At 50.0% G+C, this 24426-nt stretch overlaps 2 protein-coding genes across 7 annotated transcripts in view; one reads left to right on the forward strand and one right to left on the reverse strand.

The window, feature by feature from the left end:
- LOC146797314 (uncharacterized) overlaps positions 1–24426 on the reverse strand; it is a 421742-nt gene that overhangs the window by 395761 nt on the left and 1555 nt on the right. The gene's annotated exons all lie outside the window — the stretch shown is intronic.
- LOC146797315 (uncharacterized) overlaps positions 1–24426 on the forward strand; it is a 102313-nt gene that overhangs the window by 56755 nt on the left and 21132 nt on the right. For all 6 annotated transcript variants that reach the window (XM_085624309.1, XM_085624306.1, XM_085624311.1 and 3 more), the window contains exon 3: positions 22956–23100. In XM_085624309.1, the coding sequence (XP_085480435.1) occupies positions 22956–23100 (145 nt within the window). The remainder of the gene's footprint in view (positions 1–22955; positions 23101–24426) is intronic.

Here is a 24426-nt window from a genome sequence, read left to right on the forward strand (position 1 = left end):
GTAGATACACCTCAGGGCTCATCATCCAATTTACAAGGTGAGTTAAAAGGGGTGGAGTCTCTGATGGTTGTCGGATGGATTCGCAAAGACAAAACGCCATGTTGGCATTCAAGAGATACTCTGGCGTCCTCTTATCGCACATTGAGAATCTGAGACTTATAGAAGAATTGAGTCTATTTGATGTAAGGTGTGATGTAGGGGCAGTCAGCCAATCATCTCTTCTGGATAGAAGACAGAAGCCCTCCTACCTAGAGATTTGGTTGACACACAATAGAATAAATATTGTTAATATAAAAGTTCCTTCAATTTTCCATAGTGGCAGCATAACAGCACACCATTAGTGTGAGGGTCCCAAAAAAGGAATATTTCACATTTATCATTATGATAAATGCAGTTCTGATCTTCAGAGGAGGCCAGATATTAGGCCTAGTTGGGTGGCCAGGATCTCTCTGCTGTGAAGGGCCATACCACTGAAGTACTACTGGTTTGCCATGGTGGTGTCATCTTTAAAGTGCCCCATTGGAATTTTGTTTTGCTTAGAGAAAACAAACTCTGAAAGCAGGCACTTGTTTTCCGTAAATGAAACATAACTGACCCTGGTGCGCCACAAGTTGTCTGCTTCTGTATCTCAGCCGTACTACATCTTCTCTGCCCATGTCCTAGGCTGTGACCAGGGGCGGCTCCTCCACTATGGCGGAGGAGCGCCGCCCCACTGCTTTTCAGCAGTGAGAAACATGAAATGACAATACCTTAGAGTTATTGTTATTTTATATTTCGTGTCCTGTTGCTTTGCGGCGGGTGGATGGGCGGGGCTGCTCTCCTCTCCCAGCAGGGCAGGGGAGGAGTGGTTAGCCCACTCCTGAGTGCACAGTGACTGGTTGGCCCTCTCGGGCCGTCCAAACCAGTCATGCGCACTCCCCTGTTGTCCATGCCGGCTGCATTACAGCCAGCATGGAGAACAAGCCCACCCTTCCAGCCCCTGGCTGAGCGCTGTGTCGTATTTTTTGTAAAAGTACTTTTTTTTAAGGAACACGGACTGCATTAAACAACAATTATTATTAAAAAGTGATCACAGATGTGGTGGCCTGCTGAACCCAGGAGGCCACTGTCCTGTGCTGGCTACCAAACTGGGAGAGTTGTACTTTCTGACCTCACTCAAGAGCAGTAAAGAAATACGTTGGATTGCGACCCACTTCGAACGGGATTTTTACGAACTGACCTTTTAGTACACTGGCACGACTTGACTGGGAACCGAAACCGGCCCTGGCAAATCTCTCGGTCAGCCCTCTGGGGGGAGGGGGTTGAGGAGGGGGGGGTGCTAGTTGCAAGCACCACTAAATTGCTGGCCCCGGTAACAGAAACGCCCCACCAGGGGTCCAAAACCGGCTCCCACCCTGGCAGCCCACCGGAGAAACACCCGGTGCTCGCTATGGCCAGTCTGGCCCTGTACACCGGTAGATTTGCAAAATTATTTTCCATTAGCAAACAGTTGTTGCGTAACTTGCGCCCAGTTTTTGCGAATGTAATTTTTGTCCATCTGTCCTGCCGCTCTTCGTTCCATTCCTCCAGGAGCCACGCGTGGCAAGGTTGGACCACTGGAGGCTGCCCAAGCTCTGCAGCATATGGCAGGGTTTAGCAACAAATATTCACTGACACGAGCCTATACTCTGGGGAGCTATATTATGAATAAACATAGCATGGAAATAAGGATTTTCCTGCTTCAAAGAGGAAGGTTTCTATTTGTGATGAATTCCTTTCCAGCTGTGGAAATAATGGTTTTTGGCAGAGCAGGCGAGGAAGTGATGGAGCAATTACCTTGTATTTACACTGATTGTGGTGCAATGGCTCGGAGCAGAGTTAGACTTTGTGTGTGCGCAGTGTGCTATCTGCTGCCAGTAGTGACCGAGCCGATCATGTGTACTGTGATCTATTGGGAATCTGCCAGACAAGCCTCGAGCAGCGCCTTATCAACGCCCTGCAGTTGTATTCTGCAAACTGCCAAGGTGACCCGGGCTTGTCCTCTTCTGTAGGTCACTTAATGGTGGTTTCCTGTCTCTTGTGGACATTCCCTCCTTCTGTGGGTCCCTGATGCAGGTTTACCGAGGGCCCTTTACACAACCATGTGGGGCCCCCTGGACCCTGCAGTTGTCTCCTGTAATGTGCCCATTACATGCCACACACTGCCCTCTCTGGGTTAAAATCCAGAGATATTCAGATAGAGGGTAAAACTCAAGACTTTGCCCATCGTGTTAAAAGGGCAGAAGGATACCCCGAGAGGCAACCTCCCCACACCTGTGGCCCAACAGTGTCTGAAATCAGTGGGGTAAATTGTACTTTTTCAGAGAAGAAGTTGGCCAGTGGGAATTAGTTTTAGGTCAACAACGCTGTCTGGAGTTGGCAAACTTCTTTGCAAATTCAAGAAGTTGCAAAGATTGTCACTTTCGCATTACGTCACCCTTGGGTAAAAATTCAGGCCAAAAATGATTTGCAGTCATATTATCAGCACTAACTTTAAGGCAAGACAATAATTCCTCGTATAACTTAGTTCCACAATTTTATTTATTTATTTATTTTTTTAAACCGTTTATTACAAATCTCAAGAATATACAGGTATGGGCCTACAACCTTCCGGCCGGCCGCTAGGATGACAGGAGCATATGACATACGTTCATAAAACACTTGGGGCCTCATGTAGGTAAATAAATTTTACCGGTTCTTAAATACCGAGCCGTACCGAATCGGTAAATTAGAATCGGTAAGTTATATGTAGGTAAAAATTCGGTAACAGTTACCGATTCGGTAACATTCGGTAAATACGAATCGGAATTCACCGATTCGGTAAATACCGAGGTGATAATTACCGATTCGGAAAATACCGAGGTGATAATTACCGATTCGGAAAATACCGAGGTGGTATCTACCGAATCCGAAAATACCGAGGTGGTATCTACCGAATCGGAAAATACCGAATCGGTATGTACGGATTCGGTAAATAACATCACATGACTTGACGAAACAGCTAATCCTGTGCAACGACAGCCCACCCAACCAGGAACTGCCCACACCCAGGCAGGTGTACACAATTAGCCGAAGTGGCCACACCCAGGCAGGTGTACATAATTAGGCGACCCTGGAGAGGCTTGGAGTGCAGAGGAGAGGCAGGGAGCAGTTGCATGTGCGAGCGGGAAACGAACAGCATGTCCAGCCAGAGAACACAGAAAGACAGAGGGGAAAGGAGGAGGAAGCTCAAATTCAGCCCCAAGGAACTCCAGGTGCTGGTGGAGGAGGTGGTGAAGCAGCACCAGAAGCTGTTTGGGAGGCAATCCCTGCAAGTGCCTGAGGCCGAAAAGCGCAACATATGGCTGGCCATCCAGGCGCAGGTCAATGCTGTGGGAGTGACCCACAGGGACATTGAGGTCCTCAAAAAGCGCTGGTATGACCTGAGGATTGTGACCAAGAGGAAGATGGGCGACATCCAGAAGGAGGCCAGCCAGACCGGAGGTGGAACCAACAGGGCACCTGCCCTCACCGAACTGGAGGAGCTGGTGGCGGCCACAATCGAGCAAGAGAGCGTCGTGGGTCTTGGGGACGCCGACAGCTCTGCCAGAGCCACAACACACCAAGGTAAGACGAAAGCACAGCAATGTAGCCTCCCCTACCCCTATCCCACATTCCCCATTGTGAAACGAGAATCACACTGCAGTCCACACGTGTCAGTGCAGACAGGCAATGCATTCCGGGAGATGTAGTCAGGGCAACACTAACCATGACGTAAATGTTACAGGGCAACAAGGCATGTCACGCACTCGAGGCACAAGGAGACAGAGGACAGATTGGAATGTGAAATGATTTATTGTGACGCTTGCAATGCAGCCCTTCGGGGACACTGAGCCAATGTTGTTTTTCTGTCCACAGATGTGACATCATGCAGTACAGGGCATGCTGCAGGGGAGACGGCACACCGGCCACAAAAATCACCTCTAGCCAGCACGAGTTCAGACCAGGGAGCAGGCCCACTTGCAGCCGCACCACCAACACAGCCAGCCTCGCCGCACACAGAGCCAGCATCACCTCACCGAGAGCCAGCATCACCACAACCACAGCCAGCATCGCCACTCATGTTCGAATCACCGGCCACATCTCCGCTTGCAGGTGTGAGAATGAGGAGGCGTCCAGCAGCCAGGCTACGAGCCTTCGACACCTCGTCAGACGACAGCATGGGCCCAGAAGACCGCACCGGGCCCCAGGAAGGGAGCCATCCCACTGTGCCCCACACCTCACAGGCAGCACAGACGGGAGCAAGAGGGCGCCGCAGGTCGCGTGTCCAGAGTCCACCAGCACCCACTGACGGCCATGGTGTCTTCTTGGGGCTCGAGGGCCAAATGTTGAAGCAACAGCGCCTGCAATCAAAGGCAGTTATGTCAGTCCAGAGGCACATGCGGGTGATGAAGACAAGCTTAGTCAACATGGACACAAACATTGGCGGCATGGCTGCGGGCATTCGGGACATGTCCCAGTCAATCCAGCAGTTGTGCAGCAAATTAGATGCTGACATCGAAGCACGGCGCCGGGAACGCCAGAGAAGGGACACTACCAGCAGGGCACTCAACCGTCTGGCAACTGCGACTTCCCTACTTTGCCGGCGCTCTGTGACGATGCAGGAGGGCCTAACACAGTGCTGCAGCGACCTGTCTCGGGGGATGGTGCAGGTGACAAGTGCACTAGGGGTGCTATTGACTAGTCAGGCATCGACAACTGCTGCAGGGGATGCTGCGGAGAGCATCGACACCAGCAGCAGCATCACACCCCCCGTCCCAGAAGCACGCAGGAGCAGCAGGCGGCTTGGGGTTGGCTCTAGTGAGGATGCACAGGCCGTGCAATCCACCACTGCAGCGCGTATGCGCAAACATTGATGTGGCCCTGCTTAGCCACTTCCCATTGGGTGACGTAACCCTGGACATACTCCTTGTATAGATGGTATATTGCCAGATTGGCCTGTTCATGTGTTCATGGCGTGGTGCCACATTAAACTACGTCATGACTTCTCACAACTCGCTGTGTCCCCTCACTTACTCAGAAATAGTTGCATGTGATCTCTGCCCGTCTCTCTCTCCCATCGATTGCAGTTGGCACTCTAGCTGCGCTGCCCTCTGGCTGGCCTGACTCATCCTCGTTGTCCTCAAAATATGTTAGTTCCACATCTGTACCTTTTTTCGTGGCAAGGTTGTGCAGCATTGCACAAGTGGCAATAATCTTGCAGCAGGTGATGGGTTTGTACTGGCGTGCGCCTCCGCTCTTGTGGAGGCAGCGGAACCTGCTCTTCAGTAGTCCAAACGTGCGCTCCACCACATTGCGTGTTGTTTTGTGGGCCACGTTGTATCGTCTCTCACTCTGGGTTGCTGGGTGTAGGTAGGGAGTGAGGATGAATGAACGGCATGCATATGCACTGTCGCCTGGATGAGTAAAAGGGAACCATCAGTTACATGCCTCTATACACTCTGATTTGCAGGTTTCAAGGGGCGTCACTGTTACTTACCCAGCAGGTATCCCTCTCCGAATTCTCCGGCACTCAGTCGTGTGTAGATCCCACTATTCTGGAAGATGTAAGAGTCGTGGGTGCTCCCAGGAAACTTTGCAACAATATCTGTGATGATGTTCCCTGCATCACAGGTCACCTGCACATTGATGGAGTGGGTGGACTTCCTGTTCCTGTAGATGTGCTCTGTATCAGCTGGTGGACAGATTGGGATGTGTGTCCCATCAATACAGCCGATGACATGGGGGAACTGTGCCATGTGATAAAAGTCTGTTTTTGTTTTCTGCAGTGCAGCCTGTGTGTTTGGGAAGCTTATGTAGTGGTGCATTCTCTGCATCATGGCATCCAGGAACTTCCTGAAGAAACGGGACAGGCAACTCTGGGATACACCACCCACCGCAGCTATCACCACCTGATAACTGCCGGATGCCAGTAGATGTAGGCTGCAGAGCACCTGCACATGTGGTGGTATGGCGTGCGCCCTTCTTGTTGGCTGGTCCAGGAGTGGGTGCAGGTCCCTTATCAGGTCCATGATGGTTTCGGGGTGTAGCCTGTACCTCTCATGTATCTCTGCATCAGCCAGCTGGAATAGTGTGATGCGCTGTCTGTAGATTTGTTCCTCCCGTCGCCACACCCTCAGTCCTGCTGCCTGTAGACGTAGGCGCCTTGCAATGACGTACATGGCGGCCATGTTGTCCACGCTGTTGCATTTTGGGATTGCTTATGTGCATTGTTGATGGTTACCACCTGCTTTCAATCCGTGTTAATTACCGACTCTTATTTACCGATTTTCCTGGATTTCTTAATTACCGACTGCTCCTACATGTCATTTTAAATTTTTACCACTTCATATTTACCACTTCATATTTACCGATTCGTTAATTATGTATTCGGTAAATATGAATCGGTATTTTAGAATTCGGTAACTATGAATCGGTATTTACCGCCTCATATTTACCGAAAAGTGGTTTTTGGACTCCTACATCTCACTTGTCTGGATACCGGTCGGTAACGGCATATTTACCGAAAATCGGCCGTTACCGACCGGTATTTCGCTACCTACATGAGGCCCTTGGTGTTGCAGAGGAGCATAATCAGGAGGTATCAATGCCGTGGGCCATATCAGTCAGACCCCACAGTACGGTTTCATTTTATACAAACAACAAGAAAAAACCACACCCACAAGGCAACCCGCAATCGACAGTAGCAGCACGTGCTCCCCGAATGGGGGACCCCAAGTATCCACAGGAGTCTAAAGAGGGGAAGGGGAACAGAGCAAGGACTGGGGGAACCCTGTGCCCGGGGCTGGGGGAAGGAGTCAGCTAAGGGGACGGGGCTGGTGAGGCAGCAGGCAGCAGTGGTGGCGCGCAGATACCCCCGCGATAGGCGTTCCAGGGGCCCCATACTTTCACCCATGTCCCAGGCTTACCCCTCGCCACATACACCACCTTTTCTCGAAACATGCACCAGTCCATGTGTTCTTTCCAGGCCGACACCGCCGGGGGCTTCTGGGATCCCCACAGTTGAGCAATATCACGCTTAGCTACCATATATCCCAGAGTCACCCACCACATCTGCGGAGCCGAGTAGTCAGTTGGTTCCCACACATTCAACAGGCACCTCCTCGCTTCAGGCAGCAGCGCGACACGCGTAACCACTCGCAGGACCTCGTGCACACCACGCCAAAATCGCTCCACCTTCGGACATTCCCACAAAATATGCAGAAAGGTCGCCAAAGCACCACACCCACGCTTACACAGCCCATCCTCAGCATAGCCCATACGCAGAAGCCTTGGCCCCGTCATGTAGACCCGGTGGAGTATCTTAAGCTGGACGAAGCGAAGGCGAGCCGGTATGGCCACCTCCTTCGGAGAGGCCACCGCGGAGGTCCAGTCCTCGTCGTCCAACTCCAGCCCATCGGCAACCCAAGCCTCTCGGAGGCCAGTTAGCAAGCCCGAGCGATCATTGATCAGCTTTTTGTAAATAAGTGAGATCGTGCTGTCTGGGACATGGCCATCTAGCACTCTGTCCTCCAGGGGGGAAGACTCCGGGATGGAGGCAACGTCTGGGAAGACGGAGCCCAGTGCATGACGGACCTGCAGGTACCAAAAGTATTCACTGTCCTGCAGCTGAAACTCCGTCTGCAGCATCTCGAATGTTTTAAATCCCCCCCTCGTCCAGAGATCCCCAACTTTACTGATGCCTATCATGTCCCACTTCTCGAAGCCCTTCGAGGTCCACAGGGAGCCCAACCTCTCAGATGCGTACAGCGGTGACGCCCGGGTCAAACGGTCCTTCCACCCCATAGCTGCATTAGCCGCGTGCCATACTCGCACCATGACACGCGTAGGTCCCGTCAGGCGGGCGTCGGGCGCGCCAGAGTAGAGCGCTCGATTGTAGTCGCCACCGGGCAGTAGCATCTTGTCCATTTCAAATGCCGGGTTCAAGGCGGGCCCGTAGAGGCCATGGTTGATTGCAGCTAACTGGGAGGCCCAGTAATACCGCTTAATATCCGGGAGGGCAATCCCCCCGTCGTACCATGGGAGCGTCGACTTCGCCAGGGCAATACGCGGCCTCCCGTCCCAGAACAGGCGGCGCTGTAGACTCTCCACCTCACGGAAGTAGCGCGCCGGGACTAAGTCCATAGTGTTCTGGAGAGCGTACAGGAAGCGTGGCAACGACATCATTTTAAACAGCGCCGCCCGGCCGAGCGGCGAAAGCGGCAGGCGCTGCCAGCGCGCGACGTCCTCCCTCAAGCGCTGGAGGGGGGGAAGCAAGTTCCGCTCGTAGCGGGCCTCCGGGTCCAGAGTAATGTAGACACCCAGGTACCTAAACCCCTGAGCGGCAATCTGGATCGGACAGCCCCGCGGGAGGACGGGAGCCTCCCCGGAGAGCACATACACACATGATTTAGCCCAGTTGATGACAAGGCCTGAGTTGCGGCCAAATGAACGTAAAACATCAACCAGGACTATTAGTGATTTACGTGGGGAGGCTAGGTACAAAAGGATGTCGTCGGCGTATAGGGACATGCGGTCCTCATACTCGGGGGTCCAACGGAGACCACGGATGGAAGGATGCCACCGCAGCCACTCCGCCAGGGGCTCCAAGGCCAGCGCAAACAGGAGCGGCGACAAGGGGCAGCCCTGCCGCGTGCCCCGGCCCAGCTTGAATGGGGCCGATACTCTTCCGTTTACCACCACCTGCGCCAATGGGCCCGAATACAACAATTTGACCCAACTGATGAAACCCGGGCCAAATCCAAACTTCGCCAGCATCGCCCAAATGTATGGCCACTCAAGCGTGTCAAACGCCATGGTGGCGTCTAAGGACGCCAGTATGGCCGGCTCCCGCACGAATGGAACACGTGCGAGCACCCCGTGCAAGCGCCGCAGATTAAGGGCCGTGTTGCGATGGGGAATAAAGCCGGACTGGTCTTGATGGACCAGATCGCCCACCACGCCGACCAGCCGATTGGCCAGCACCTTGGCAAGAATTTTGGGCTCCGCATTTAAGAGCGAGATAGGCCGATAGGATGTAACCCGGTCCCGAGGTCTCCCTTCCTTGTGGATCACCACGATTGTAGCCAGACGCTGGTCCAGCGGGAGGGAGCCCAGCGAGTGGGCCGCCAGGAACATCGCGCGAAGGTGGGGTGCCAATGCATCCGGTCGCAACTTATACAACTCGATAGGGATGCCATTCGGGCCCATGGCCTTGCCAGAGGCGACCGAGCGTATGGCGAGGGCAATATCGTCGGAGGTGGGAGCGGCATCCAACGACACCCTGTCCTCCTCCGAAAGGGAAGGGAGCGCGATATCCCTAAGCAGGGCATGGGAGTCCTCCTCCGAGCAGGGAGAAACCGGGGAATACACTTCACGGAAATAATCCGCGAAACAGGAGACAATTTCTTCTGGCTCGGTTACACTCACACCATCCATCCTCTCAATCAGCGGGACCACACGATTCGCTCTCTCCTTTTTATCCAACCACGCGAGCAGTTTACCAGCCTTATCACCCACATCATACAGTCGCCCCTGTTGCTCCCTACTGAGGCCCCTGGCCGCCTCCGTGACGAGGGCCCTGTAGGCCGCCTGCTTAAGCTGTAGGACATGTAGCGCAGCATCTGTCACCCCACCCTCTAGATCACCCTCCAATTCGACAATTTCGGCCTCCACCCGGGTCACCTCCTTCCGCTCGCGCCTCCGGGCATGGGAAATAAGGGATAGGGCCTCCCCTCTGAGAACTGTCTTGAAGGCTTCCCACAGGGAGATAGCCGAAGGGACGGACCCCACATTCTCATCAAAGTATCGCTGTAAGGATTTAATCAAGTCAGCGCGAATGATGGGGTCGCGCAGGTACCAGGCATTGATTGGAACTACCCTGCCCTCACCCCTCGGGCAGACATCAATGTGTAACAGGAGCGGGGAGTGATCTGAGATACCCCGCGCCAAATGGCGCACCTCTCCTACCCTCCCAACATAGGCCGCCGGGACAAGGACATAATCAAGCCATGAGAGGCTACCATGGGCCCCCGAGTGGAAAGTGTACTGCAGCTGCGTGGGATGTTTTAAGCGCCAGCAGTCCACCAATCCCAGTGTATCCAAGAGGCCGGACAGCCACGCCTGTGCCCGGGGGAGGTCCCTAGGGGGGTGACGATCCACAGTCCCAGAAACCACCGCATTGAAGTCCCCCCCAACCACCAGAAGCCCCCCCGGAAGGCCAAGGAGGAGGCGCCCCAGGTCTGCAAAAGTGGTCGACTGTAGCCCCGGTGGGACGTATACTGATACAAAGACAACTACTTTGCCCTCCATTCTCCCCACCAAGACAGTGTAGCGTCCCCTATCATCATGGAGCACCTCATCAATTTCCAACGGGAGCGAGTTCTTCACCATGATGCCCACACCCCGTGAGCCCGACGTGAAGCCCGAGTGGGCCACTAAACGGTAGCCACGCCGATTCATGGCACAAAAAGAATTACCAATAAGGTGTGTCTCCTGCAGAAAGACTACATCGGGTGAGATTCGTTTCAAATACTGCAGGACCACACCTCGTTTGATCCTATCCCCCAGTCCATTAACGTTCCAAGACAACAAAGTCAAGTCCCTACCCCCCATCACACACAAAAGCCATCATTCGTCCCCCCGAGAGCACCTTAAGACCAATACAAAAAAGGGTTTGCCTTGTGGTAAAAACGAACAACACCCCACCCCAACCCACCCACCCCAACGGAACTCCCCCCTCCCTGCACCCCTGCATGAGCCCGAACAGCCCCCCCAAAGTGCAGTGTGCCTGTCGCCCCATAGATGGTTAAACTAACTAAGCCCCCAGAGGAGGAGGGAGAACCCCCAAGAGACCCCACACGACCTCCACAGGAGGGGAACTTACTCGAACAGACGAACAGTCCAAAGTGACATCAATTTTGTCCAGAGCGAGGCCTAATATTAGTCCCTCAGTCCTGATCCGGCGAGCCCTCTCCCCCAACCGCTCCCCCCCCACCCCCCCAAGCCCGATCCCCAGACAAAGTATCCAGCCAGTCCCCAGCCGCTTCGGGACGATCAAAAAAGTGCGTGCGGCCATCCACCTCCACCCGCAACTTAGCTGGGAAAAGCATCGCATACTTGAGGTTAAGGTCCCGTAGACGACGTTTGACTCCGAGAAAGCTCAGTCTCTGCTTTTGGACCGCTGGAGTGAAATCAGGATAAAAATTGATGTCCATGTTATCGAGTCTGACCGGTCCCTGTAGTCTGGAGGATTGCAGAATAGCATCTCTGTCCCGAAAGTTGAAAATCCGGGCAATGAGAGGCCTCGGAGGGGCTCCGGTCTTAGGCCTTCCCCCGGGAACCCTGTGGGCCCGTTCCACCGCGAAGAATTTACTCAGCCCCCGGGGCTGGAGATGAGTAAGAATCAAGTCCTCCACGAATAGGTCCGCCGCCGCCTCCTCACGTCCCTCAGGCACCCCGATAATGCGGACATTGTTCCTCCGGGCCCGACCCTCGGAATCCTCCAAGCGGCGGTCCATCAGCGCACTCGCCTGGCCAAGCCGGCGCACCTCCTTTTGGAGGGTCGCCACATCTGTCGTGAGGCCCGATGTGGTGTGGGCCAAAGAATCGACCCGATCATTGGTCTTGGATAGATCGGCCCTCACCAAGCCAACATCCACGAGGACCGAGTCTATCTTCTGCGCCAGTGTATCAAAACGCTGGCTCACCGAGGCCTTCATCTCGGCGATAGCACCCATGACATCCCGCAGGGTCAGATCCGCGGGCAGAGCAGGAGCATCAGTCGGGCCCTCAGGGGACCTACGCGGCACCTCGGGAGATCCCTTCTGGAGGGTGTAGCGGTCCATGCTGTTAGACTGCTGGGCTGCGCCACGTCGGGTCGATTTCACCTTTGCCCGGTCACCATCTTGCTTTGTGGACATGGTTCCAGTCCCCCGATCGTGCCAATCACGTCGTAAAGGGCAGGCAAGCCGGTTCACTGGCTCCGGGGGGGGCCACCACAGACCTGCGGGGCGGATCACAGCCGGCGGGCCGGCAGGGCACCCCAACGAGGCCACACCACCTCACAGTGCCCCGCGACCCAACCTCGCCAAGACAGCAAGGAGGGTGCAAAAGCGAAAGTGAAAGTGCGGGGTACGCGAGTCGCCGAGCCCTGCCCGCCGCTGTTGTTCACTTTGTCTCCGGATAGCCCCACAGATCTAATCCGGGGTCCGGCGTGGAGAAGGCCGCAAACCTCGATCGATGTTCCCGCCGGTGTCCGAGGTCCAATTTGGAAGCGGAAAACGGGTGCCACCTCAGCTCGGGCTCACCGAAACAGTCCCCTCATCTAGGACAGGATATTTTCAGGATATGTGTAGGAGGTCACGGAGGTCCTCGGGAGCCTCGCACCTACGCGGCCATCTTGGTTGCGCGCTAGGCTCCTCCAGTTCCACAATTTTTTGATGTGAATCTTTTTTCCAACTGTTTTTTTTTAATAATAAATATGCTAACAACGCAGATTGATTCGTTTTCAAGTGAAACTTCCAAAGGACTTCAAAAATTAGATTTGCAGTGGTCGCACATGAGGAACCCTCTCTCATGGAAGGGAATATCCCAGGCTCAGGTTTTATGAAAACCTCTTTTCGAATTTAGGCTATTTCCAACAGCTGCATTCAGCAGCAAGGAGTTTAAGGGTCATCATTTTTTAGTTGAACAGATTCGCCTTTAGAGTTACGATTCTTTTCTCAGTCTCTCCAGATATGTTTAACATTTGACCTACATTTCATGTCAGAGGATGAACTATGCTCCTCCATCCTGGCTAGAGTTATGCATAGTCTGTCATCTATGTCTATCGGTGCAGGAGATGAGGTCAGTTGTACCCGTCTTTAGAGCATCCTCGGCTTTTCCAGCAGAGATGGTTATTCACTTACCGTGGATACTGATGGCACTAAAATCATCTTTTCAGTTTTAAGACTCTTTGGGCCAGATGTACGACCATAGCATTTTGCGACTCGCACTTTGCAACAAATTGTGAGTCGCAATTTGCGAGTCGCAAAATGCTATGTACAACAGTGTCTGAGACACTGTTTGCGATTCCCAATGGGGTCGCACATTGCATGCCTCATGAATATTAATGAGGCAGTCGCAGTTTGCGAGCCCATTGGGAATGGCTAGCACTCTCAGGGATGGTGGTCTGCTGGGGTCAGCAGACCACCATGTCTGGGACTGCTTTTAAATAAAGCAGTTTCTTTTTTTCAATTGCAGCCCGTTTTCCTTAAAGGAAAACGGGATGCATTTAAAAAAGAAAATTGAAACTTTTAAGTTTCATTTTTTAAGGACAGGCAGTAGTCCCTGAGACCACTGCCTGCCTTTAAAAAATAATTGCGCATGCATTCCCAAAGGGGAAGGGGTCCCCTGAAGACCCTTTCCCATTTGCAAGTGCCTTTGGTAAACTGCGAGTGTTTGGCGACTGCAATTGCGGTCGCAAAACATTCATACATTGGTTTTGGAGTCGCTATTAGGAAGGGACGCCCTTGGAATGCCCCTTCCTAATAGCGAGTCGCTAACCCTATTTTGCGAGTCGCTAATTGATTAGCGACTCGCAAAATAGGGTTGGTACATGGGCCACACGTATTTTGCGGTTGCAAAGGGGCCTAAAACCGCTTTGCAACCACAAAAAATGGTCCTTCTATTGCTGCCCAAAACTTGTTTACTGTATTCTTCCATGAACTCCCTTTCTGTAAACAGGCCTTTAAATCTTGTTCTTATCTTGTCACATTTGCTGTGCATTCAAAGACAGAGGTCAAATGTCAAGCTCTCTCTTCAAAGGGGGCTTGGTGTTCACTTTTCTTTCAAAGTGAGAGAATTTATGTGACAAGCCTGCTGAGTATCCATATAAGAGGAGGGAGTGTGGGATATTTATGTTTTATACCACACAACAATAAAAAAATGAACTGTGCATATGTTTCAGAATATATCAGAATTAATACAAATATAGCAAATGTTTTTTGTAATTCTGAAGTTTGGTGGAATCAAATATTTGAATGCAATCAAAAGATTTCATTACACTGGGTGATGACATCTGCACACATTATCGTTTGCGTGCAGTAAAACTGTATTTCGGTGCAATTGTAATGGTCATTTCAATTGAAAATGTGTTGTCTGTAATGGCAGTGCACTACCTCAACATGCATTCTCCATACTATGCCACTCCACTCTACTCTATGCCCTTCCACTCTATACCACACCATTCCATTCTACAACACTCCACTCCGCTCTATAACATGTCACTTCACTCTACGCTCCTCCACTCTGAGACACTCAACGCCACTCGCCTCCACGCCACTCCAATCTACGCCACTCACTCCACAACCAACGCACTACTCCACTCTACAACCCTCCACTCCGTATCGCTTAGCCCAATCCAATCTACTCCACTCCAATCTACCTCACTCCAGTCCAATCTGTACGAGTCCACTACACTCCAATTTACCCCAATCCACCTCACCCCACTTTGTTATAATCTCCCCAATCTACTCCACTCCAATCTATCCCAATGCCGCCACCCAATCTACCCCTCTCCACTATACCCCACACCGCCCTAATCTACGTTCACTCCACTCCAATCCACCTCACTCTACTCCAATCTACTCCATTCCAATCTACCTCATTCCACTCCAGTCTACCCCACTCCAGCCCAATCTACCCATCTACCCCAATATATCCCACTCCATTCCATCTCATTTTACTCCACTTCACCCAATCTACCCCAATTCAATCTACCCCACTCCCCCACTCCAATATACCCCAATCTACTCCACTATAATCTACTCCACTCCAATCTACCCCACTGTACCCCAATCTATTCCACTCCATCCCAATCGACCCCACTGTTACCTACTCCAATCTACCGCACCCCATCCCAATCTATCCTACACCACTCCAATCTTGCCCACTCCACTCCAGCCACTCTACTCCAATCTACCCAAATGCACTCTACCCCACTCTACTCCACTCTACTCCACCCCAATCTACCCTATCCCAATTTACCCACCCCACCTTCAATCTACCCTACTATAACTCAGTCTACCCACCCTAACCCAATCTTCCCTAATCCACTCCAATCTACCCCACTCCACTCCAATCTACCCCACTCCACTCCAATCCAATCCACCCCACTCCATCCCATCTAACCCAATCAACCCCACCCCACTCCAATCTACCCCAATCCACTCCACTTCAGTCTACCACACTCCACTCAAATCTATCTCACTCCTCTCCAATCTACCCCAGTCTATCCCACTCCACTCCAGTCCACTCCAATCTACTCCAATTTACCCCACTCCAATGTACTCCAATCCAATTTACTGTACTCCAATCTACCTAACTCCACCCTAATCTAATGCACTTCACTCCACTCCACTTCAATTAATCCCACTCCACTCCATTCCAGTCCATCCCACTCCACTGCATTGTACCCCACTCTACTTCACTTCAATCTATCACACTCCACCCTATCTACCCCACTCCACTCTAATCTATTCCACTCCAATCTACCCCATCTCAATTGACCCACCCCACTCCACCCAATCTACCCCACTCCAATCTACCCCACTACAGTCTACCCCACTCTAACCCAATCTACCTCACTTTGACCTCATCTAACCCAATCCACTGCACTATGATCCAATCAGACCCACTCCATTACAATGTGCCCCACTCCATTACAATCTACTCTACTCCACTCTACTTCAGTCTGCCCCACTTCACTCCAATCTACCCCACTCCACTGCACTCCAATATACCTCACTCCACCCCACCTCACTACAATCCACCCCACTCCACCCGATCTACCACACCACAATTTGCTCCAATCAACCCCAATCTGCTCCAATCTACCCCAATCTACCTCACTCCATTCCAATCAATTTCAATCCATCCACTCCAGTGTACCCCAACCCAACCCACTCCATTCCAATTTCCCCAACTCCACTCCAGTCTACCTCACTCCACTCTACTCTACTCTACTCCAATCTACCCTGGTCTAATTATCTCACTTGATTCCAATTTACCCCACTTCACTCCAGGCTCCATTGCAATATATCTAACTCTTCTCCATTCAAGTCTACCCAATTCCAGTCCAATCTACCCCACTCTAACACAATATATCTCACTCCAATCTACCGTAATCTACTCCACCCCACTCCATTCCAAACTCCATTGCAATCTATACAACTCCTCTCCACTCCAATCTACCCCATTTCACTCCAATCCACCCCACTCCACCAGAATCTGCTACAATCTACCCCACTCTTATCTACCACACTCCACTCTACCACACACCACTCCACTCTACCCACATCTACCCCACTCCACTTCATCCAATCTATCACACTCCCATTCAAATCTACCACACTCAACTCCAATGTAACCCACTCCACCTTACCCCAATCTACCCCATCACACTCCACCCCAACCTACCCATCGACAATCTACCCCTCCCCAATCTACTCCATCCCAATCTACCCCATCTACTCCACTCCAATCTACCCCACTACACCCCACCCCACTGCAATCTCTCCCACCCCACCCTACCCCACTCCAATTCAACCCACTGCACTCCAATCTATTCCACTCCAAACTACCCTACTCCAATCATCCTCACTCCAGTCATCCCCACTCCATTCTAATCTACCCTACTCTTATTTACCCAATCTACCCCACTCCACTCCATTCTAATCTACCCTACTCTTATTTACCCAATCTACCCCACTCCACTCCACCCTAATCTACCCAGGGCCGGACTGACTACCGGGCGTTTTGGAATTCTTCCGAGCAGGGGGCTGATTTCACTGCGGTGGGGGCTGATTTTGTTCATGGAGACCTGCATGTACTTCGAAATAATGAAAGCAAAACGAATTTCGTTCAGTACACACAGGTCCCCATCAACAAAATCAGCCCCAGCTCAGCAGCATTCCAAAATGCCCGGTAGTCAGTCCGGCCCTGAATCTACCCCACTCCATTGCAATCTATGCAACTCCACTTCACCCTACTCCAATCCAATCTGCCCCACTGAACTCTATCACAAACTACCACACACCACTCTACCCATTCTACCCACTCCACTTCACTCCCATCTACCACATGGCACCCAAATCTACCCCACTGTAGTCCAATCTAAGTCATTCCACCCAATCCACCCCACCCGCTTCATCCTACTCCAATCTACCATACCCCACTCCTCCCCAAACTACCCTACTCCAATTTACCCCACCCAGTCCGCCCCACTCAAATCTAACCCACTCCAATCTACCCTAATCTACTCCATGCCAATCTGCCCCACCAATCCCAATCCACCCATCCCCACTCTATTCAACACCACTCCAATGTACTCCCCTCCTATCTATCTTACTCCAGTCTATCCCACTTGACTACAATATACCCCACTTCACTCCAATCTACCCTACCATAATCCACCCAATCTACCCCACTCCACTGTACCCCACACCACCCTAATCTACACTCACTCCAATCCAATCTACTCCACTCCAATATACCCCACTTCACTCCAGTCTACCCCACTCCAGCCCAATCTACCCAACTCCACTCAAATCTACCCCAATATATCCCACTCCAATCTACTCCACTCCATCTCAATCTACTCCACTTCACACAATCTACCCAAATTCAATCTACCCCACTCCCCACTCCAATCTACCTCAATCGAATCCACTCCAATCTAACCCACTGTTACCTACTCCAATCTACCCCATCCCAAACTACCCTACACCACTCCAATCTAGCCTACTCCACTCCACTCTAGCCCACTCCAATGTACCATAATCTACTCCAGCCCACTCCATTCCAAACTCCATTGCAATATATCCAACCCCTCTCCAATCTACCCCATTTAACTCCAATCTACCCCACTCCACTGCACTCTAATATACCTCACTCCACCCCACCTCACTCCAATCCACCCCACTCCACCCGATCTACCACACCACAATTTGCTCCAATCAACCCCAATCTGCTCCAATCTACCCCAATGTACCTCACTCCATTTCAATCAATTTCAATCCACCCTAATCCACCCACTCCAGTGTACCCCAACCTAACCCACTCCACTCCAATTTCCCCAACTCCACTCCAGTCTACCACACTCCACTCTACTCTACTTCAATCTACCCTGGTCCAATTATCCCACTCGATTCCAATTTACCCCACTTCACTCCAGGCTCCATTGCAATATATCCAACTCTTCTCCATTCAAGTCTACCCCATTCCAGTCCAATCTACCCCACTCTAACACAATCTATCCCACTCCACCACAATCTATCCCACTCCAATCTACTGTAATCTACTACACCCCACTCCATTCCAAACTCCTTTGCAATCTATCCAACTCCTCTCCACTCCAATCTACCCCATTTCACTCCAATCCACCCCACTCCACCAGAATCTGCTACAATCTACCCCACTCCAATCTACCACACTCCAATCCACCTAATCTACCCCACTGCACTCTTATCTACTACACTCCACTCTACCACACACCACTCCACATCTACGCCACTCCACTTCATCCAATTTATCACACTCCCATTCAAATCTACCACACTCCACTCCAATTTAACCCACTCCACCTTACCCCAAACTACCCCACCCCACTCCCCCCCACCTACCCCTCCCCAATCTACTCCATCCCAATCTACCCCATCTACTCCACTCCAATCTACCCCACTACACCCCACCCCACTGCAATCTCTCCCACCCCGCTCTACCCCACTCCAATTCAACCCACTGCACTCCAATCTATTCCACTTCAAACTACCCTACTCCAATCATCCTCACTCCAGTCATCCCCACTCCATTCTAATCTACCCTACTCTTATTTACCCAATCTACCCTACTCCACTCCACCCTAATCTACCCCACTCCATTACAATCTATGCAACTCCACTTCACCCTACTCCAATCCAATCTGCCCCACTGAACTCTATCCCAATCTACCACACTCCACTCTACCCAATCTACTCACTCCACTTCACTCCCATCTACCACATGGCACCCAAATCTACCCCACTGTAGTCCAATCTAAGCCATTCCACCCAATAGACCCCACCCGCTTCATCCTACTCCAATCTACCATACCCCACTCCTCCCCAAACTACCCTACTTCAATTTACTCCATCCAGTCCACCCCACTCAAATCTAACCCACTCCAATCTACCCTAATCTACTCCGCGCCAATCTGCCCCACCAATCCCAATCCACCCATCCCCACTCTATTCATCACCACTCCAATGTACTCCCCCCTATCTATCTTACTCCAATCTACCCCACTTGACTACAATATACCCCACTTCACTCCAATCTACTTTACCATAATCCACCCAATCTACCCCACTCCATTCTATCCCACACCACCCTAACCTACACTCACTCCAATCCACAGCACTCCACTCCAATCTACTCCACTCCAATATACCCCACTTCACTCCAGTCTAAACCACTCCAGCCCAATCTACCTAACGCCACTCAAATCTACCCCAATATATCCCACTCCAATCTACTCCACTCCATCTCAATCTACTCCACTTCACACAATCTACCCAAATTCAATCTACCCCACTCCCCCACTCAAATCTACCTCAATCTAATCCACTCCATTCTAGCCCACTGTTACCTACTCCAATCTACCCCATCCCAATCTACCCCATCCCAATCTACCCTACACCACTCCAATCTAGCCCACTCCAATAATCTACTCCAGCCCACTCTATTCCAAACTCCATTGCAATCTATCCAACTCCTCTCCACTCCAATCTACCCCATTTCACTCCAATCTACCCCACTCCACCAGAATCTGACACAATCTACCCCACTTCAAACTACCCCAATCTACCCAAATCAAATGAACTCTGCCTCAATCTACCCCGCTCTAAACTACTCCAATCCACCACCACTCCATTCCATTTCACCCCACTGTAATCCACCCAATCTACCCCACTGTACTGCAATCTACCCCACTCCACTCCAGTCTACCCCACCCCAATCTACCCCAATCCAAACCTACTCTACTCTTCTCCAGTCTACCCCACTCCACTCCAATCTACTCCAATATATCTCACTTCACTCCTCCTCAATCGACCCTGAACTACCCCACTCTAATCTACTCACTCCTATCCACTCTGATCCACTCCAATCTACCTCACTCCACCCAAATCTACCCCAATCCAATCTACCCCACTCCAATCTACCACACTAAATTACCCAACTCCCCCACTTCAATTTACCCCAGTCCAATCCATTCCACTCCATCCCAGTCCAATCTACCCCAATCCACACCACTCCATTCTACCCCATTCTACTCTACCACAATCCACCCCACTCCAATCTACCCCAATTCCATCCCACCCCACCCCACACCACTAACTTTTAGCTATGCTGAACAGCAGCCACATTGGTGTACATAAAACACATTGCCAAAGCCAATAGTTCTCTCATAAGCTAAACCTATTGACTTTGTCAATGCTTGTTTTTTAAGAGGCGCCAGTGGTCCGTGGGGCCACTGCCTGCTCTTAAAAAATATTTTTACAACTTTATCAAAGGAGAAGGGGTCCCAAAGGGATCCCTTCTTCTTTGCAAAAGAGTTATCTCCACTTTTAAAATGGTGGTAAAGTATTACTGTATAGCAAAACAGTAATGCATATTATACCGATTAGGTATTTTGAAGAGACGCCCATAACACGCCCCTTCCAAATACCAAATCACAAATGCAAATTGTGATTCAGTAACAAGCTACTAAATCGCATTTTGTATTTTGTACATCAGGAAAAACATTTATTTTGCTTTGTGCATCTGGCTATAAAGTACGAATGAAATGAATTCTTAGAATACAATTATCACTTAATGGGTCAATCTTATAAAAAAAGTCAAAAAATCCAATCAAAAGAGGATTATCGATTTTATATTTCAATCATTAAATGCAGATGACTGATCATCATAATGCAGTGAAACGTAGGTGCTCCAAGTGACGGCACAGAGCAAGCGTAATACAGTGAGCCATACAAAATAATAGAAAGGGTACAAAAACAATAAGTATTTACAATGTAAATTGGGCCAAAACCCATAGGATACATGAATGAATCAATAGCAAACCCAATGAGATGGAAATTTGAGTTTTGGAGGTCCGTCAATTAAAGATATGGTTAGGTCCATAACGTGTAGATATGTGGCTCCCTTCAAGACCAGTCATCTGGGGTCTTCATCTGGACAAAGAACTGATAACCTACAGAGTTATTCAACAAGACACTAGGTAGGAACATGAGGAAGACAAAATTGTCTTACCTAACCAGATCAATCTGGATATAAAAGTCTCAACGATAGTGCATGTCACCCTCTAAACAGAGGGTGGCGCTACAGGACACGAACAACAGTAGACAGCCGCCGATGGCTCTCTCTCGGGGTCATATGTACAGAAGCATGTTTGCAGTCGGTAATGGCTTGTTTCTTCAAAATGGGCCGTTTCAAACACGAAAAATGCTTTTCGATATGTACAAAACACAAATTGCGATTCGGTAGCACATTACCGAATCGCAGTTTGTGTTGAGTGATTCAGTATTTGGAAGGGTCATGTTTAGGGCATCCTTCCAAATGCCGAATCACAGTGGTATTTATGAATGTTTTGCAACCGAATTTCAGCTGCAAAACATTATTTTTTTACCAACACTTCAAGGGTGGTGGTAACCATTCGCAAAAGGGGAAGGGGTCCCCATTTTCTTTTTTTAAATACATCTTCTTTTTCTTTAAAGAAAATGGGCTGCATTTGTTTTAAAAAAGATGGATTTACTCAAAAGTAATCACAGATATGGTGGTCTGCTGACCTCAGCAGGCCACCTTCTCTGTGATGGTAGCGATTCCTAATGGGCTTCAAATTGCGACCTACCTCATTAATATTCATGAGGTAGATCAATTGCGACCCCGTTAGGAAATGCCAAATGAAACCCAGTGGGTTTCATGCATGAGGAATTACAATTTCCTAATTGCGATTTGCAAAGAATCACAATTAAGAATCCCTAAAATGTATGTATATGTCCCTTGGTTCGTTGTTGCTGTGCTCCCGCTGTTGGATATTTGCCCCAATTTATTCTTAATTGCTCAAACTGGTGTAATTACGTAATTTTCCTAATTTTGCTTCACAAGAGTAATGAATATTACTGAAATTACCCTGATTACACCAGCATGATTAAAATGTTGCCCAGGCCTGGCATATTATCAAGAACGGCATTAAAACTATTGCCGCTTTAGCGGCAGGAAACTGCCGCTAAAGCGGCGATAATGGGCTTGATAATATGCCCTTGAGAATTCCGATAGAAGCCCATGTTCTGGTGTCAACATGGGCTTGTATTGGAATTCTCCAGGGCATATTATCAAGCCCATTATCGTCGCTTTAGTGGCAGTTTCCTGCCACTTAAGCGGCGATAATTTTAACGCCGTTCTTGATAATATGCCCCATGGTGCTTGCTCACTATCATGGACAAAACAGAGGCTCCTGTAGCAGGGGAGCGGCCAACCCTTGAGGGACCCATATTCAGCCCAAGGCCAATGTATATCTGTGAGATGTGGCTCCCCTTATTTAGCCTACGCCACTGGGACGAATGACATGAAACAAACACATAAATACTCATGCAACATATCTGCACATTATGTCTGCACCCTGCACTCCTATCTGAAGGCTTACACTTTTTACTTCCTCCTTCAAATACACAAATGTTCTATATATTGGAATAAATTGTGTCAAACTCACACCTGATAAACTCATCTTTATATGTTGTCCAAATTGTTTCATATAACAAAAAAATCAAAGTGTGTAAAAGTAGAAGCAGTGAGACTCACGCCTCTTCCTGCTATCATCCCTCCCCCCTTGCGACTGTCAGGAGGACTTCCTGCGCTGGCTGACAGAGGATGAGCGCGAATGCCTGGAGTACCTCCTGGAGACCATCAAAGCCCTGGAAGAAGATCTGGGTGAGGAGACCACGGTGGATGGGGCCAGGTCTGAGACCTTCAGCCATGACAGTCCAGGTGAGAAGACCATGTCCCTTCCGGGGGCAGTCAGTACATTGAAAGCGCCCTTTCAAAATCAATAGGGGGTTTATTGATTTATTTAACTATCCATTTATTGGGTATATTTATAAAGGGCAAATCTGACCTGCCGAGGGCAGAAGACACTTTACATAGCAACAATTTGCCTATGCAACATGTGGGAGACGTGCAAGTATGTTTACAATAAAAAGACCAATAAAAGCTGAAAATGCAGAAGAAAACAAACTTTGAGAGAGGAGAAAAATGGAAGGGAAAGCTAAGGTTGGCAGAGAGAGTGTGAAACGGTGGATTTTGAGATCTCACCTGAATATCTCAAGTTGTCAGGAAAACGTTTAAAAAGAGCAACATTACCATGTTAATTTCCACAGGAAAGTTTGCTCTCAGATACAGAAAAACGGACTGACCAGAATTACACCAACTGCGGCAAAATGTTGGAACTTTACTCAGAAGGCCACGTTAAATGGGTCCAGTCAATTATTATTGGATGGCCAGAACATGAACAATATGTTGTGACAGCCATTACAGGATTCACTGACAGTCCCTGCTGTCTGAATTTTTTTTTAAAAAATATACAGTGCGGCAGAGTGAACACACCCTGACCCCCAGGGACCTGTGCTCTAGGGTTCCAAATGCCCCCCTCCCCCTCCCCTTGTTTGGCTGGCCACAACATGAACAACATATTGTGGCAGTCAGTACAGGACTCTGGGACATGGTCCCCATTGAAATGCATTGGAGTGAATACCAGGTGTTTAGAGTCATATAAAGGGGCACATATAAAGTGTGATAACAGATTGTAGCCACAATATATGTCATTTGTTGGTAGTGTTATGCTCAGTTTGGAAATGATGGGAGTTAGCAAGTGATTTTACTATTTAAAAAATGCTGTCTCTGTGCTGAGATCTAAAGAACCATGGGGCATATGTACAAGGACTTTATCTCCGCTTTCTTGGCTTACAAAGCCAAAAAAGCGGGGATAAAACCAGCGCCCTATTTACAAGAGGGTGCTAACATGCATAATCGCATGTTAGCACCCTTTTTCCCAACGCCTCACTTTGCATCTCCAATGAGATGCAAAGTGGGCGTTACTGGGCGTACCCCGGATGGACTACCTTGCAAATATCGCTGATGTTTACATCGCGATATTTACATCGCAGCCCACATGATTTTAGCACAAATTAGATTTTGGCAAAAACTGACGTTTTCGCCAAAACCTAACGTCTGCTAAAATCCTGACTGAGCCATCCCTAACATAGGGGGTGGATTATGCCCTGACTGAGCCATCCCTAACGTAGGGGGTGGATTATG

Source organism: Triturus cristatus, chromosome 9 (assembly GCF_964204655.1).
Source record: "Triturus cristatus chromosome 9, aTriCri1.1, whole genome shotgun sequence".
Taxonomy (NCBI): domain Eukaryota; kingdom Metazoa; phylum Chordata; class Amphibia; order Caudata; family Salamandridae; genus Triturus; species Triturus cristatus.